The sequence below is a fragment of the Siphateles boraxobius genome, unplaced genomic scaffold, assembly GCF_051911475.1.
Source record: "Siphateles boraxobius isolate OS27281-9 unplaced genomic scaffold, OSU_SipBor_1 41, whole genome shotgun sequence".
Lineage (NCBI taxonomy): Eukaryota > Metazoa > Chordata > Actinopteri > Cypriniformes > Leuciscidae > Siphateles > Siphateles boraxobius.
In genome coordinates, this window is record NW_027509042.1 from 38,460,561 (window position 1) to 38,478,210 (window position 17,650).

General features: G+C 37.2%; 2 protein-coding genes across 10 annotated transcripts in view; both read right to left on the reverse strand.

Annotated features, from left to right (window-relative positions):
- Positions 1–9,151, reverse strand: part of abi2b (abl-interactor 2b) — a 29,482-nt gene extending 20,331 nt beyond the window's left edge. For 5 of the 9 annotated variants that reach the window (XM_077199512.1, XM_077199511.1, XM_077199508.1 and 2 more), the window contains exons 1-3: positions 8,917–9,144; positions 4,347–4,514; positions 3,762–3,938 (exon numbers count right to left, since the gene is read on the reverse strand). In XM_077199512.1, coding sequence (XP_077055627.1) covers positions 3,762–3,938; positions 4,347–4,514; positions 8,917–9,033 — 462 coding nt within the window. In that variant the 5' untranslated portion in view covers positions 9,034–9,144. Of the gene's footprint in view, positions 1–3,761; positions 3,939–4,346; positions 4,515–8,916 lie in introns of all 9 variants that reach the window. The other 4 variants (XM_077199506.1, XM_077199507.1, XM_077199505.1 and 1 more) reach the window with 3 other exon arrangements.
- Positions 9,152–9,286: 135 nt separating this feature from the next.
- Positions 9,287–17,596, reverse strand: cyp20a1 (cytochrome P450, family 20, subfamily A, polypeptide 1). Its single transcript, XM_077199515.1, has 13 exons — positions 17,372–17,596; positions 17,123–17,172; positions 16,876–17,042; positions 15,739–15,884; positions 15,342–15,509; positions 15,157–15,229; positions 14,946–15,061; positions 14,315–14,369; positions 13,832–13,952; positions 12,872–12,983; positions 12,549–12,613; positions 12,368–12,457; positions 9,287–9,684 (listed from the first exon to the last, which is right to left on the reverse strand). The coding sequence occupies exons 1-13, from the start codon at positions 17,441–17,443 to the stop codon at positions 9,534–9,536; spliced, it is 1,386 nt and encodes a 461-aa protein (XP_077055630.1). The 5' UTR covers positions 17,444–17,596; the 3' UTR covers positions 9,287–9,533.
- Positions 17,597–17,650: the final 54 nt, after the last annotated feature.

Sequence of the window (17,650 nt, forward strand, 5' to 3'; positions counted from 1 at the left end):
AGGCATTAAGAGAGGTGAGGAGAAAAAAAAGATACAAACTGTTAGTGTAAAGAGTAAAGAAATGCTCACACACATGCAAACACACACAGAGCAGCTAGTTAAGCACTGCAGAGAGAAAATACATTCATATTAATAAGGATGCACAATATGCCAAAATTACCATTTTTAAATGGTAACTTAAAGGTGCCGTGGGTTATTCTCCGCAGAAACATTTTTATGCTGGTTGAAAGTCTCCTCATATCCTGATAGCAATCACTCTGTTAAGCAGTCTTAATGTATTTTTATAAATATATGTTGTCTGTGGAAGGCGTAGGACCATAAAATGTTCGTTCAATCATAGCATTCGGTCCGAACGGTCCTATAGCATGTGTTCCCTGTCAGTCAATGTGTGTTTGCATGCCACTGCGCAGGCTGTTCACGCAGACATAAGTCATCAGTGTGTTCACGTACGCTGTGCAGACAGCGCGAGAATGGCAACCACCTAACTTTCCTTCTGAACCGACAGCAAGTGGCACTGGACTACATCTATACATCTTCATTGGAGCCAAGCAGACTCTCATCGTAGAAACCCTGTCATGCAAGGAATATTATTACACACTGACAAGTTTTGCTAGCTAAACAAACCGAAAACTTGCTGCATCTAATTCAGTTTTTAAAGGGCCCCTATTATGGATTTTTGGAAATGACTAGGCCTGTCGCGAAAATTAATAAATCAATTAATCGCACGATAAAAAAAAATTAGCTCGATAATTTTTCCGGCCGCGATAATTTACATTTGCATGCTTGTTTTGTCTCTCTCTCTCTCTCTCTCTCTCTCTCTCTCTCTCTCTCTCTCTCTCTCCTACCAAAGAGACTGGATGACAATATCAACGCTGAGCGCCACACATTGATTTTCGAATGTTTTTTATTTATTTATTTATTTATTTATTTTTTACTGAGCCTATTTACAATCATATTTCATTGCAGAGCGCCGTAGCGCGTCCCTCTCTCTCTCTCTCTCGCGCGCGCGCTCTTTCACCCTCATATGAGGCGACATACCGCCGTCTAGGGCTTAAATCAAACTTCATTCACGCACACATTGGCCTATATGAAACACTTGCATACACATTAAGTAGTCAAACATACATGTATACTGCTGAATGCTCAAACTCTACACACACGGGAACGAGATGCGCGCACACAAACTCTCCACGCACATATGAGACGCGCGCAAACACACAAACTCAATGAGACGGAGCACACACACACACAAACTGTCCGCGCACATACTCATATGAGACGCGAGCACACACACACACAAACTAGTGCAAATACTCATATGAGACGCTTGCTCACACAGTATATGATGCATATGATTCTCAGTGTGAACGGAAGTCACACATGTGCATTTTTTGTTAACAGAGACAGAGTCCATTGCTATTATTGTTTTTGGTTTTTTTTTCATTTAAATAGTCTTTAGAAATAAAAGTTTATTGATGTTTGAAAAGGTGTACCTGCATTATTATGCCATTATCATCATTATTTTAGATGAAAATGGTCTCAGAACGACAATATTATCGTTTATGATCAATATTATCGTTTATAGCAATAATTTCTTGGACAATTTATCGTCCAGCAAAATTTGTTATCGTGACAGGCCTAGAAATGACCTTTCATGTAGTGTAACATAGCTCTAAGTGAATGGAAACATCCAGCAAAGTTTTAAAGGGGTGGTAAAACACATTTTTTCAAAGGCTTGATTGTGTTTGAGGGGTGCACTCTAACATCTGTTCATGCTTCGTTTTTAAAAAATTGCAATATTTTTTTGTATATATTTTACCTTCATTCTACACTGCTCTGTCCCTCCTAGTAAAAACGGTCTGATGGTTTCCGGGTTTTATGAAGCCAGTCCCTAAAAACTACGCAATGGGCTCAGATTGGTTAGCTGGCCCAGTGTGTTGTGATTCGCTAACCGCCTAGTGCACGTTTTCCGGCAACGTCACGCCCCTTAACTTTACCGGTAGTTTGTGCTTTGGTGTATTATAAACGATGGCGTAATAAAACCATACCAATTTGAGCCCGAATCGGACCCAGAGAATGTTAGTGAAGATGATCGAGCAGAACCTGTTCAAGAACGGCTGTTAAATGACGTATAAGAAAGATTCGTTTTTTGTTGTCTCATTACTTTTGAGATACGCTGTTATTTAATTGTACTAATTATTATAGTATTAAAAAAATAAGCTACATAAACAAGAATTTCATATAATCTGTCTAACAAATTATACTACAGTCCTCAAAGGGATTTTTTTTTTTGAGTAAAGACTGGGGATCTATACTGATCGTTACTGACTGTATGGCACCGTTACTTTGGTATTTTTAGAACGCCAAATATCTGTCGACTGAACTATTAAACCAAAACGAACACCAAACATTGGCTTTACTGCAGTAGCCAAATCAAACACAGAACCATGTTTAGCATGCCTTTAGATAAACAAGCGATAAACAATACATAAAAGCTCTAATCAAAGAATAATTTACACTAATTCCAAGTTCGCTGGTGAGATTAAAAAAAAGTTTGTAACGTTAGGTGTTTGTCGGATAACGTTAAGTATGAATGAGCATTTAACAACCTGGTTTGCAGAGCCAAACAGCGTTGTCATTTGTTTACTTCCTTGCTACAACGTACAATTAACAATACGTTTGCATTTTTTTTTAACCAGACATATTTATTGAACCCGAATACACGGACGCACCAGATAACACGTCAGCAGCGTCTTACGTCAGCAGCTTCACTGGCCTCGTGAACGCGGATTGACAACAGAACCGGAAGAGAATACAATGCTAAAGAAATTATTTTTGGAACAAAATGTATTTTCGATGCTTCAAAAAATTCTAACTAACCCCCTGAGGTCACGTGGACTACTTTGATGATGTCTTTATTGCCTTTCTGGACAAGGACAGTATACCGTACATAGATTTTCAATGGAGGGACAGAAAACTCTCGGACTAAATCTAAAATATCTTAAACTGTGTTACGAAGATGAACGGAGGTCTTACGGGCTTGGAACGACATGAGGGTGAGTCATTAATGACATCATTTTCATTTTTGGGTGAACTAACCCTTTAAGAATTTGTTTACGTTTGGTATCGTAGTGTTACTAACTGTGCAATAAAGTTCTCTCACCGGTGGCTGTGCACGTTCATGCTTTCAGGAGGCGTGGCTTTGGACGGCGATTTGCAGGGAGGGTGGGACGTACGCTTTTACTGCTATCAGGTTAAATCTAGCATTTTTCCAGATGTCCTACTGTACCTTTAAATGTATTTTTGTTTATGTAGTCCAGGCTAATATAGCAGTTGTTTTGAATGTATACTGCCACCTAACAGCATGAAGAATCAAGCTTTTTGTAGTTAGCCATGATTAATTTATACCACAAGCCAAAGTATCCAATAACAGTGGGATGTAAAAGAAAACACATTAACTTGCATATCACATTTTACAAACTGTGTTTTTTTTACTTAATTACTTTAAATGTAAAAAATAAAATGTATACCTTTAAAATTACAGCTCTGAACTTCCCTATATTTGAAGCAGATAATTATCAGGACTTTTTATTTCATTTTCAACAGATTACTCCTTTTATGTGCCCCAAAATTTCTAAATCATATTTCTATACCCACCACCCCAAAAATATATTCAGGTTAAATCATATTTAATTTAATACAAATTCCACCAGTCAGCACTCTTACAAATGCAGACATACAGAGTTTGGCTTCATCCCTACCTTTACGCCGTGGCCTACGTCATCCAGCAAACTGTAGTCAATGGGTTTGCGGATGTAGCGTACAGGCCTCTCAGGATTGGCTGGTGCGATGATCTTGTGTGTGCGGGAAGTGTTCTTATTGGTGGTGAGGATGCCAATCTCTCGCCTGGCCACCTTCTCTTTATGGATGTCCACCGTCTGCGGAGGAACGTTGTTGTGTGATTTGACGTATACAGAAATGTACAAAGTAACAAAACGAATTACAGGTTTTTGTATGAAATCAAAATCAAAATCATGTTTAAATCAAAAAGAGCAACAAAAAAGTAATACATGAATGACAAGCAGTCTGTAGAAGAGATTTCCAAAGTCAACAGACCATAAAAACTAATTTGATTAATATACAAGTACTGCTATGTGCCAAAGTTTAATACTTAGGCTTTTTGAGTTTAATAAACCACTTGCTTAAAGTATGAGCAATAGTAAGAGTGATGCTTTCCTTAGAAAATGAACTGAATGTAGAAACAAAACTCCAATGTACAACCCTGTTCATCTCACAAAGTACAATATACCCCCAATCCTAGATGTTTCTAAAGCAGTAAGAATTACCTGTGAGATGTGGTTGATGGACGACTCCATGCGGCGTAGCTGGGACGCCTGTATATCCAGCATCTGGAGCACATTGTTGGCAAGAGTGTTGATCAGATACGCTACACTGGCCAAAGACTGAGTGGTGTAGCTTTTGGTTTCTTCTAAAGCTCTGTGCTTATCTGGAGACTAGATGGAGAGAAAATTAGGAGAGAGGGAGTTAATCTGAGAACAGAAGGATAGATAGAGGTGAAAGAGAACATGATATTGCCACATGGCCTAATTTCTACTCCCTCATTTTCACTACCCTTTAGGGGTGAACGTCTGAAGCATATGGCACACAAAATGGGAAACACTTCATGAGTTTTGAAGTCATCATTTGATTGGTTGAATAAATCTGTCGTAATGCCAAACCCCCTCATGGAAGAAGAAAGCCATTGTGTTTACAACTGTGACAATGAGCGCTTATCAGTATCAACTAAATGCTGGATTTTCAAAAAAATGTGAAATGTTGTGGCTCCATTGTTGCAGTAAACTTGCATAAAATTATTGAATGGATAATTTATTAGATGCATACTGGTCTCATATAGACATCAACTTTCTGTTTTCACGTCCCTAAACATGGTGCGGAACAAAACGAACTATGATTGGTTACTTTACATGCCACTCAGACGTCCTCTTGGGCGGTTCTTGGACAATGAAAGCTGTCCAGACCTTCTGGAGTCAGTCTAAAGCCTAGCTACGCAAGACTGAGACAAGCAAAGTCAAGTTCACATGTTCATTTGCATCTTTTTGTGCATATTTAAGTTGTAATAGGCTATTACTGTTTTATGTTGTATGATTAATTTCACATATGATGCATTTGATGGAGTCAATAATTAATTAGCCAGAGCAAAGCACTTTAGTTTACCGGTTTTCACTCACTTAAACGGCAATGCCCGACATTATTGACTTTCTCAGGGTTATTTGAGAAAGTCCTATTCCTTTTAGATGTTTCTTTTTCAGAAAAATGTAGGATATTATTAGTAATCCACCAGCAATGTTCTTTTTTTCTTGTCATATTTTTTCAACAGTAAGTCTATGTTTTAATTGAAATCGTTTCTCGTAATGGCTTCGAAAACGGATGTCTAATCACCTGATGAAGTAGATGAAAATACAGTTAAGTCCAAGATGTGCAACGCCAATCGGCTATTTCAATAACATTATAATGAGAACACTATAGAATTAAATCTTTGAATTTTAGTTGCCCTTGTTTCAGCGAGTCGAAGAGGGCATTCACAACGGGAACACTTTCTGGCTAACATGTAGCCTACTTCACTTGCAGTTGTAATGTTACGTTTATGTTATACATCATGCCATATGAGTGGCACTGCAAAAGACGCAACACGTGAGCGGAATGGTCAAACATGACCGTATGTTTACACAGAAACAACGGAAAAACAGCATATTGGTATGCAAGAACATTCTATTTGAATGGCCCCATATTTAAAGTATCAATTAACTTGTTTATTATTTCATATTTTAATAAACATAGAAAACAATAATATTTAGCCTTTATGAAATGTAAGAATTTGATGAATGATGAATCATACAATTAGGTTAGAAACGCACTTACAAAGGTAAAAATGGAAATCAATTTGGTGAAAAAATGTAAACAATTTGTGTCAACGCGGTGAACCAACCACAGCGCAGAATATGAAGAATATGAAAAGCTTTGGGTTCAGTCACGGTATCAGCACAAAAACACTTATAATACTGTCACGCAACATACTGTCAAACTACAGTTGTAAACAAAATCCCCCCAAATATTGGGATAACATTTGTTAATAAGGCACAACCCTACTCCCCTTCATGATTTATTTCCTAATTTAAACAGACACCGAACCGTAACCAATCAGAGCAAAGCACTACCATGAAAAAAAACCCTGTCTCTCGGATCACTGCCTCATTGGCTGCCCACACAGCCATCATTCATTCCATTCTGGCGTAACCATGGTGATGCTGTCAAATATATGGGAAGGCCCACTGATGAACGGTACGGTGAGTGAGGATACTGGGGGAGGAGGGTAGTGTGTGAGAAACGCGCGCGATAGTATTCACAGCAAATGAAACTGCTTCAATGATCACTTCGAAACCAACTAATAGTAATTCAACAAAAGATCAGCTGGCTGAGTTAAACTGCTGTGTTTGAACAGACTAGTAGCCATTTCAGGAATAGTTCACCCTGTATTATTTTTTGTCTTCTGTGAAAAACAAAAGGAGATCTTAAGTAGGGAATGTGTGCTCTTTTCTATACAGCAACTGAGGATGAGAGGAACATCATAAATGTATTTTATAAGACTTGTGCATCTCTTCGAAAGCCAAACAACAGCTTTATTACAACGCGACAAATGCAAGAACCAATGTTGCTTTGGTGTCAATAATAATGTCATATCTGGCATGAAAGGTAAATTTTTTTAACTGAAAACAAATTAAAGATTTCTGAGCTCCAGCTCAGATTTTCAGAGAATGGTCATTTAAATTTTGGTTCGTTTTTCACACTTCTGAAGAATTCTGCAAGAATTGTTTGGACTACTTTTATCTTGCATTTATGCTCTCCATTTTCATTGTATGGACATTTGGCCATTTGATGTTGCACTGTAGAATGACAAGCATAGAGGGTTAGAATGAAACGATAATGAGGAGATAAACTATGGGATATCAGTCATTGCACTGTCAGCTCGAGATAAAAACCTTCTTTGGTCATCTACGCTTTGAGGAAAACATCAGACCCTCCGTTTTGTTAAAAAAAAAACACCAGAAATCCAGAGAACTCGCTAACTTTACAATCAGATGCAAAAAAAAATGGTTCTTCTATGACACCTGTGCAAATAATGCAACAATTAATCTGGCTTTTCCAAAGCAAAAAACAAACATGCTCATTATTAGTGGCAAAAAAAACATCTTGACAATAAGAACCTCTCTGAATAACCTCGCTAACATATCTTTATGCAATATGCATGAATTGAGGATGAGGGAAATATTGTGTTACTTACTAAACTAAACTGAAACCAGACCACAGACCACATGCAAGCAGGACTCATATCAACCCAAGCTTCACGCTGTTGTGGAAAGAAATCTAAGCTCTGTCACTTTAAGCTATTTATGGTATTTCTGAGACAACGATATGAAGTGAGAGGAATACAATGATTTATCACAACCAGCAGAATTTCTTTACAAAATGCATTCAGGCTCAGAGAGCAGCATCACTATGTGCTCTGCACGATTCGTATGGGTCTGAATCAGGTACAATATGAACTGAGATCCCCCTGGGTCAAATCACAAAGAAAAAACTATTTAACATCTTTACAACTATCAGCTCTCACTCTTAAACTATAACCATATGGTTTTGCGCATTGACAGGCCAGCAAGTATGCAATATTCATAAAGAATGCATCACAACTCAAAAGTACTTGAATCAGCATCCTCAGAGAACAAACTCATATCCAGTGACATTCAGTCACTGATCTGCCAAGCTCCATGTGACATGCACTGTATTTTTGGAGCAATAAATGTCAAGAGTTTGATTTCTGATGCTCTCTTAACAGAAAAGTGCATATCCTTACACACCCACTTCTGTGGATCCCCCAGGAATGCTGAAAATAACGTGAATTTAGTCATTCATTTTTGTTCCAGAAGCACTTCACAGTTTCCAGAGTGAATCATCTCATGTGAGCAGAGGAACAACTAGTTCTCGCATAGAAGCTACAGGCTAGTTTAACTATGGTATTAATGTAACAGAATAAGCAAGCACTGCATTACCATGGTTAGACAAACATAACCAACCAAACAAACGGTATTTGTTGTCAAAGAGCAGCCTAAACAGATTAAAAAAACTCACCGAAATTAAGTAACTTAACGTTAGATACCACAGTTATTCAATAGTAACGTTACCATAGTAACGTACATTTTCGCGATTTTGAAAACTAGTAGGCTACTTGTCACAAACGTGTCCCCCCTTTGGACTACAACGTAACTTAAACAACACCCCAATATTATTTAAAAATATCGTAAAACCCCTTAATAATTAATAGATAACTACACTCAATTGTACATTTATCAAATAAAAACACTGCCCATAAGCCCTCGGCATTTAGCAGCCGAGCTAATAACTTCAAAAACACTGCGCTGCTTTGATTAAGGTTTCCAAACTCGTTAATACTCCACTTTAAATCATAACACTCTGTTCAAATTAAGCATTTATTGATAAACTCATAGTACATGAAAAAATAGGGTAAACAAACTGTCTTTGGATGTGATCAATTTGAGGTTTACACATTGGTTTCGCTTCGGCTAGCGCGTTAGCCTAGCTCAGCGTTTGAGGCCCCATATCTGTACTAAAACACTGAACTGGGCAATAAAACGCCTATAAAGTGTGGTCGGTGTTGAATTAGTGTATAATAAACCATAACGAATTACAAAGCAGTTGTAATGTGGTGATTTCAGTCTACTCGACTGCATTGTCACTCGACAACACAAGCAGTCGGATCATTCATCTCTCGTGTCATTTCTCCGGTGTTTTTGAATATTTTTCAGGGTTTTGTAATGTCACCTGTATGTAGTTGCTCTCGCAGTACTCGGCGACTCTCTCTAGGTTGGCGTAGCTGTCCAGCAGAGCTCCTCGACCAGCAGGAATCTCCTCTTCCAACAGCATCTGCAGCTCCGCCATCTTCACATCTTACTGATGCATGCAGGAGGAAAACACCACCATCACACTCCCTCTCCCTCACGGATACATGCAGGAGGAAAACACCATCACACCACCCCCCCCCCCCCCCCCCCCCCCCCCCCCCCCCCTTTCTCCCTCTCTCTCCCACACACACACACACACACACACACATTCATTCTCTTTCCTCCGTCCCTATACGTTTATTTCTATTCGTCACTCTTTTTGGTGTATTTTTATGATATCCAGTCAGACAGAGATAGAGATACTTTTTATTTGTATTGAAAGATTTCAGTTAAAAGATTGGATTAATTGTTTATGAAATGTTGTTGTGCGTGGCTCTAAAAACTGTGCCATATAGTTTTAATAACCTGGACCGTTTTATAATGACATCGCATTGATCTCATCAATTGCTGCCCGACACAACGTGGACCACATGCCATTGTCCATGTATAATTCACATTTCCCGGAAGAGGCTGTCAGGGATGTGAGATATGAGTCCTTCAGTTCCTCTTGCTGACTGTGATCCAGGTGTCATCTTTAGGTGTGGTCACCAGCTCATACCTGGCCTCAACCACCTGCCCTTTAACACTGTGCAGTCTCAACCTGCGCACCAGCGTGCTGAGCAGCATTGCGGCCACAGTATATGCAAATCTAAAGAGGAAGAGAAGAGACAGGGAGAGAAGATTTTGAAACTAATTACATTTGAATGTTTCCTAAAGGAATAGTTCACCCAACGATGAAAATCTGGTCATTATTTACTCACCCTAATGTTGATTAAAACCTTTGTTTTTTTTCCTTTGACAGAACAATAAAAAACAGATATTTAGCAGAATGTCCTACACATTTATAGAAGCGTTTCTCAACCAGAGTGCCAGGGACCACTAGGGGCCTCAGCACAATTCAAAGGGGGCCACAAGATGGCATAAATTGATAAGACAAAAACAGCTTTAAAATAAGCTACTGTAAAACAGCTGAAAATCAAGATATAAACTGATATTATACTTATTTTAATTATCTTAAAAACTTTCATTTAAAGTGCTCCTATTATGCTTTTTCGGATATTAGCTTTCATGTACGTAGTGTGTAATGTGTCTGTTTGTGAAAGTAAACGGCCTGCTTGATAAATGGAGAACAAAAGAAAGAACAGATTCTGAACTGCCTGAAAAGAGTCATCAGTAATTCCAGTCTTACTTCCTGGACAAAACTATGTAGGTTTCCAACAAATTTGCATAATGGCAGTCAATGGTTTTCAATGTCTACTTTGACACGCCCTCAAACACGTTGTAGTTGAGGCCTAGAAGAGTTTGGTTCGTGTTGTTCACAGTTTCAGAAGACGCTGTTCCACGCTGCACCACCAAAGAATGAGGATTCGGGCTAGAACTTGTATGAAAACCGACACTATTGTTACTGTTTGTATCACTGTATAAAGGAGAGCTGAGGAAGCCTCTGGAGCTGAAATTCAGATATGGTAATGATCGTGACCAATCACAACAGACTGAGTCATCTGACCAATCACAACAGACTGAGCCATCTGACCAATCACAACAGATTGGGCCTCAGAAACTGTTTCAAACATTGTGAGAAAAGAGGGGATGCTGCAATGTGTAAGAAATCAAAGTGTTTTTTGGCCTTGGATAGAAGTATACCAATTGTACGGTAACTAAAAAAAATTAGGAACTTTTAAAGGTGCTATATGTAGTTTTTCTTCTAAAATTAATCCTCTTTTTATTGCCTGTGTGTGAAGGGGTTGTAATCACCCATTACAATGATCCATTTGTCGGGTTTTGCTATTACCTCTGAAGGCCAGTATTCCCATTTCTATGTGAAGGCTCCGGGTCGGATTTACTACAAAATCCATCGGATGTGACGTGCATGCGCGCTCCCGAGCCTCTATCCTTTTTATACACAGTCTATGCGACGGCACTGCAGCTAACTACATGGAGTCTGATAACACCAAACAACGACCTGCCTCCAGCACAACACAGACTCCAACACAAACTCCACATAAATATAAAAAACAAAAAAGTTTTATCTGCTGAAGCTCGTCAGGCCAAACGTGAATCAGATCAACTTCGCACGAAAACACGGATCAACATCGGCAGAGCGTTTGAATTATAGAGAGACCTCCGCTTTGTTTTGGGTATAGGTATATATTTAGGTATAAAAACAGAACCGGAGTTGGCTTTCATCCATATTGCAATGCTTTCTCCGGTGTGTTGAAAGTCTCAGTGTGGCCGGTACCATGAGTGCACGCTCTTGAGTTTGAGCACGCGCACGAGCGCTCTTGTAAAAATTGGTTGCAATCTGAAACATCACCGCTAGAGGCCGCTAAAAACTACACATAGCCCCTTTAAAATAGCATAATAGGGGCCATTTAAAAAACAGGGTTACGATTGTTTTGGAAAACCTGGATGTGTAATTTCTAGACCTGGAAAAGTCATGGACATTTCTATAGTGAATATATATATATATATATTTTTGGATATATATATAAATATATATATATATTTTTTTTTGGATATATATATATATATATATATATATATATATATATATAGACAAGAAAACTTGTCTCAATTGCAAACGACTGGAAAAGTCATGTAATTTCATTGCTCATAATGAGTGTAAACGGTGAAAAACATTCAGTTCTTGAAACTTCTAGAATTACAAAATTGTAATTATTTTAATGAAGTGACACTACTAGTTTGTGCAAATATAACAAAAACAAATTTGTCATAACAGCCTTTAATTATTGTCTCCACTGTCTAATTGAAAATTGGACAATGGAGGGCCTTAGAGTAAAAAAACACTGGACAATAGGACTCAATATTGTACTCAATAATACTTTATGGGGCTTGTTTGTCATTTTTGTAGCTTGACGGGCCCAGTTGCCATTCACTTTTGCTATATGAAATACACAAGGTGAGTAAATAATAGCCTTTAATTATTCTTGTGATCTCCTTGATAACTATTTACTTAAAGGGATAGTTCACCCCAAAATTAAAATTCTGACATATTTTACTCACCCTCAATTGTTCCAAACCTCCATGAATTCCTCTGCTGAACACAAAAGACATTTATTTTTTGAAGAATATTGGTAACCAAACAGCTGATGGGCCCCACTGACTTCCATGGTATGGAAAAAAAAACGATGGAAGTCAGTGGGGTCCGTCAACTGTTTGGTTACCAACATTCTTACAAATATCTTTTTGTGTTGAGCAGAAGACAGAAATTCATACAGGATTGGAACAACTTGAGGGTGAGTAAATGATGATATCATTTTTCATTTTTGGATGAACTATCGCTTTAAGATAATATCTGTATTTCTTTGTACCTTAGTTCAGGGCAGGCCTGACTCCCTGAAAACCCAAGCAGCGAGAAGCTCTTCATCACTGACTCATCAGCAAATCTGTCAGGATTAAACCTTTAAAGGAAGACAAACTGATAAGAATACCAGCAAAGCATGAACCTTACACAACCTTACATGGAATGAACATACACAAACACACCCCTACCTGTATGGAAGTGACCAAGTATCTGCATCTTGAAGGACGACACCCAGGGCATAGATAACCAATGTCTACAAACATCACAGAACAACAAGTCTTATTAGCATGCCTCTCCTCTATCAAAGTCAAGCTGTATTGATAAAATCATTATAGGCAAGTCACAGCACTATATTGACTAAACTAGATATAATTAGCAGTATCTAAAAGCAAAATAAAATGAACATGCAAGGGGCAATAAATGTGTTGAATTTTGTAAATGATAGGCACTTAAATCCTGCAGTTTTTGTTGTTTTTGTGTTGGCCTGGAAATGAGAAAGGCAGGTTCTTACTTCTTTGGGAATGACGTGTTGGTCCACCTTCCCCTCCACCTCCTGTAATCTAGCAGCCATGGGTGTCAGTTTGGCTGTGCGGACAGTTTCATTCAGCACCTGCTGGCAGTATCTGGTGGGGAAGACATGAAGAATTATGATGATTTCCATGTTGTATTACTTCAAAGAAATGTTATATTGCTGTTATGCTGAGCTGTTTTACAAATTAGCCTGTTCTATTATATTCAGGCCAGGCACTCTTCTGTTTCTTTAAGTTCTAAATTATCCTTGTTTACCACCTAAGTAGGTGGTAAATATATTTTGTGTAAATATACAAATGTTGCGTCTTTTACTTTTCACTTCAAAAAGACTGATGATGATATCCAGTTTACTCTGCAAGGTGTTTTATTGAAATCACAAAATCGCCACACATACCCCTTGGTGGAATATGTACAGAGAAAAAATAAAAATATAAATTATAAATACCATCTCTTTTTACCAAAACATCTCTTTTTTTGTCCACTAATATGAAAGCTTTTAGGCCTGGTTTCACAGACAGGGCTTAGATTAAGCAGGATTAGGCCTTAGTTCAATTAGGACATTTAGGTAGCTTTTATAAACGTGACTTAGAAAAAAAAGACATTATCCCCATGTTTCACAGACAAGACTTAAGCTTAGTCCCAGACTAAAATATAAGCCATAAAATGTAAGATGTTAACTTACTCGTCTTAACTAAAAACAACTTACACTGACATATCTTAAAATATGTCATTGCCATTGTTTTCTTTCAAGATGCACACCAGTGATGTTTTTTTTTTTTAGGCTTGTTATAAAAGCTACTTAAATGTCCTAATTGAAATAAGGTAAATCCTGGCTTAATCTAAACCCTGTCTGTGAAACCAGTTAATGAGATGAAGATTAATCACTTACAGTCATCATGATTTATCATCTGCTGAATGAATAAATTCACCTAAAACTCACCTAAGCTGTGGAATCTTCTCTAAGGAAACAGGCTCATCTCCGAGGACTTCAACAAGTTCATCATAGAGCCGATCCTGCACTGCTTCTGAGACTGATAGGAAGTGAACTGCCCAGATGCACACTGGGAAATGATACAGATGAGAATAACAGAAATGCAAACATGCAAGTGAAACAGAAGAGATACACTGGATTATTATCGTTAAGTAAAACTAAAACTTTTTTGTTAACTGAAATAAAATGTAAAAAAAAATAAAAAAGGACATAAGTTTATCTAACATAAGTTTATAAAAATATTATATAAAATAAATATAGGCTATGTATAAATAAAATTATACATGTATATGCATACAAACTTTTAGGTTAGATGCAATTAATCGATCTGACAGCACATAAAAAATAAAAGCTGATTCAAAATATAAAAAACTATTTACAAATAATACTAAAATAACACTGGAGCTACCGAAAAGAGAAATTGAAACTCACAGTTAGCAGTGATGACACAGCCAGCTAGAGTAAAAACCATACCATCCTCCATCACCTGAACACAGCAAAACACATTTCATAATTGTTTGTTTAAAATGTATGGATAAATGTAGGGATGCACCAATTTGAACATTTTAGCCGATACCGATAATTCCTTACATTTGAAAGCCGATAAAACTTAATCCAAATTTTTATATAATTTATGAGACCCTGATTAGAAAAACAAAAGTCTCACCATTAAAAGCCATGACCCAAGCACACAACTATAACGTTCTCATTATAATTTTATGTAGTCTAAATGACAGACTTGCACTGCACATCTTGCACTTAACTGTATTTTCCTTTTTTAAGTGATTTCAATCATATTTAAAGCAATTCAAAACCATAATGGTAAACACAGTGCGCATCTGAAGTGTCTCAGCTGAAGGAAATAATCCATTATTTATCATCTTTAATATATCGGCCAAATTTTCTTATCGGGCTGATAACGATAACATTATAAATGATCATATATCGACCGATATGGTGGCAGATATATCATACACCCCTAGATAAATGTGTTAATAATAATTCATCAGTTAATAATAATTCCAAGTCAGTAACCCGATTTAAAAATGTGTTGAGATGTCACCTGCCGCTCTGTCAGATTGGCCTGTAGTAAATAGTTAACGAAAGATGATTGACTGGATTCTTGCCCAGTTCTCTGCTTTGCCACAGACTTCAACACTGACTCCATCTCAGCCAGAGCTGCAAATAACAAACCCACATGATCAATTGACATTGAACTATCAAAAATAAAGTCAGCACTACAAAAAAAGCTGCTGAGCTGCCTTCTTTCTTACCACTCTCATAATGGGCCTTTCTGCTGGAACTCTTCTCTCCATCCAGATAACCTTTACCGATCTCTGACCAGATCTATTCAAATCCACAATTTTATACATTCACGTGCAAAATATCACATTTCTATCGGTTTAAAATATCATTTTGATACGCATGACGCTAAATATAACTACTGATGAACGCTCACCGCTTCATGGTTCTTACGAAACCGAATGACCTCAGCATCATCCTGAAAGCGACTCCCCATGGCAAGCTGAGTGACAGCCTTCATTGCCAGTCCAAGCAGATGAGCACAAAGTGGTGTGTGCTGTGATTTAGGATAAGATGCCCACTTATCAACCAGCTCCTCCACCAGCTAAAAGAAAGGAATTATGTCCATAAACAAAAAAAAAGGGCACTTTCTTATATAATCCTTATATTCAGTTTTGTTCATAATCCAACAGTTTAATATCAGAATTAATTCAAGAACCTTAGTGTAAGGCAAATATCATTGGGTCAGATTAATGAAATGAAAAGAACTTGGTTGCTGTTGGTCCTAATAGTAAAAAATGTGAAACAAGTGATACATAAACCCCTTCACAGACCTGAAGCAATAGAGGAAAGTTGTTCTCCAAGGTTTTATTGATAGCTCCCTCATACACTTTTTTTCGTATCATCGACTCAGTCGCTCCCACTCCTGAACCTGACTGGTAACCAAGCAGTGACTTGAGCATTGTCTCAAAGGAATCCGCTGAGGAAAGGGTACAAACATATCTGTTAGATAAAGTATCCATAATAATATGCATAAAAAACGACTTTATGCTATTTTATACACTACTGTTCAAAGGTTTAGGGTCAGAAAGTAATATTTTTTTAAAGAAATTAATCCTTTTATCCAGCAAGAATTTATTAAACTGATCAAAAATTACAAAAGACTTATATTTCTAAAACTTTATATTTTAAGAATCCTGAAAAATGACTGTGTCACAGTCTCCTCATAAATATTAAGCAGCACAACTGTTTTCAGCATTGATAATAATATGAAATGTTTCTTGAGCAGCAAATCAACATATAAGAATGATTTCTGAAGGATCATGTGACACTGAAGAATGCAGTAATGATACTGATTATTTAGTTTTGCAATCACAGGAATAAATTACATTTTAATATATATTATAATAGAAAACAATATTATTTCAATTTGAAATAACTTTCACAATATTAGTGTTAATGTACTTGATCAAATAAATGCAGCCTTGGTGAAACATTAAAAAAACCTTCTAAAAAGTAGTGTATATAATGAATCAAACAAGTATATAAAGCATATATCACTTTATGATCAAATATGTGAATTTCATTAAAGGGGTAGTTCACCCAAAAATGTTAATTTTGCCTACATACCTACTCACCTTCATGTTGTTCCAAACCTTTATGAGTTTATTTCTTCTGTTGAACACAAAATAAGATATTTTGTAGAATATGGGTACCAAAAAGTTGACGGTAGCCATTGATTTTTAGATTTTGAATTTTTCCTACTATGGAAGTCAATGGCAACTGTCAACTATCTGGTTATCAAAATTCTTCAAAATATCTTATTTTGTGTTCAACAGAAGAAACTTATACAGGTTTGGAACAACTTGAGGGTCAGTAAATGATGACAAACTTTTAATTTAAAGGAATATTTTTCAAAAATGAAAAGCTTCATTTATAAAGACATTTTTTTTAAATAAAAGGCTACTCACTGGTCCAGTTGGGGTTGATGTGTTGTCGCAGTTGGTCCACAGCGCCCAGGCTGACCACAGGTCTCCTGCCGAACCAGAAAGATGCCACAGACCCAAACTTATCATGAAGACCCACCAGAAACTCATGCAGGCTTCCTTTGTTCACTATATCTTGCAGATTCCCATCTCTGGAAAAGTGAAGAAAGATGTTTGTTTGAAAAATTGACTAGAGATTGAAAGGAAAGAGAAGGAGTGTATCTTAATTTACTTCTCTTCAGTGGGGTTTAGTCCAGGAACACCTGAGGCTCGTCTAGATGACTGGCAATAAAACAAGGGTAAACAAGGGTTAATTTAAGAGTAATCCAATGACTAACTAACCTTCTAAAGGCAGCAGGAGGTTAGAATTGAAACCAAACATATTTAACAGCGATTCAAACATATTTAATATAAAACAGAATCACAGCAAATTACATAACAGTTTGCAAGACTGATCAGATAATATAAAAAATTTGTTCACCGGATACAAATACAGGACGGCACCGATGAGGATAATGACAAATGTCACTGCAAATATAGCAAAATCCAGCATATTTGCTTTTCAGAAATGTCCGAGGTTCGTCATAAATGTAATTAATCTGTTCAGTGAACTAGTAGCTAACAATCCACGTCTACAGTGACCATCAGAAACCTGCGCCCCTGCAGATCGGCACTCAACTACACACCCTGTAAACAAGGCTAAAACAATCAATCGCAGAGAGGATGGGTTGTTTTTAATGATAATATTCCTTAATACATA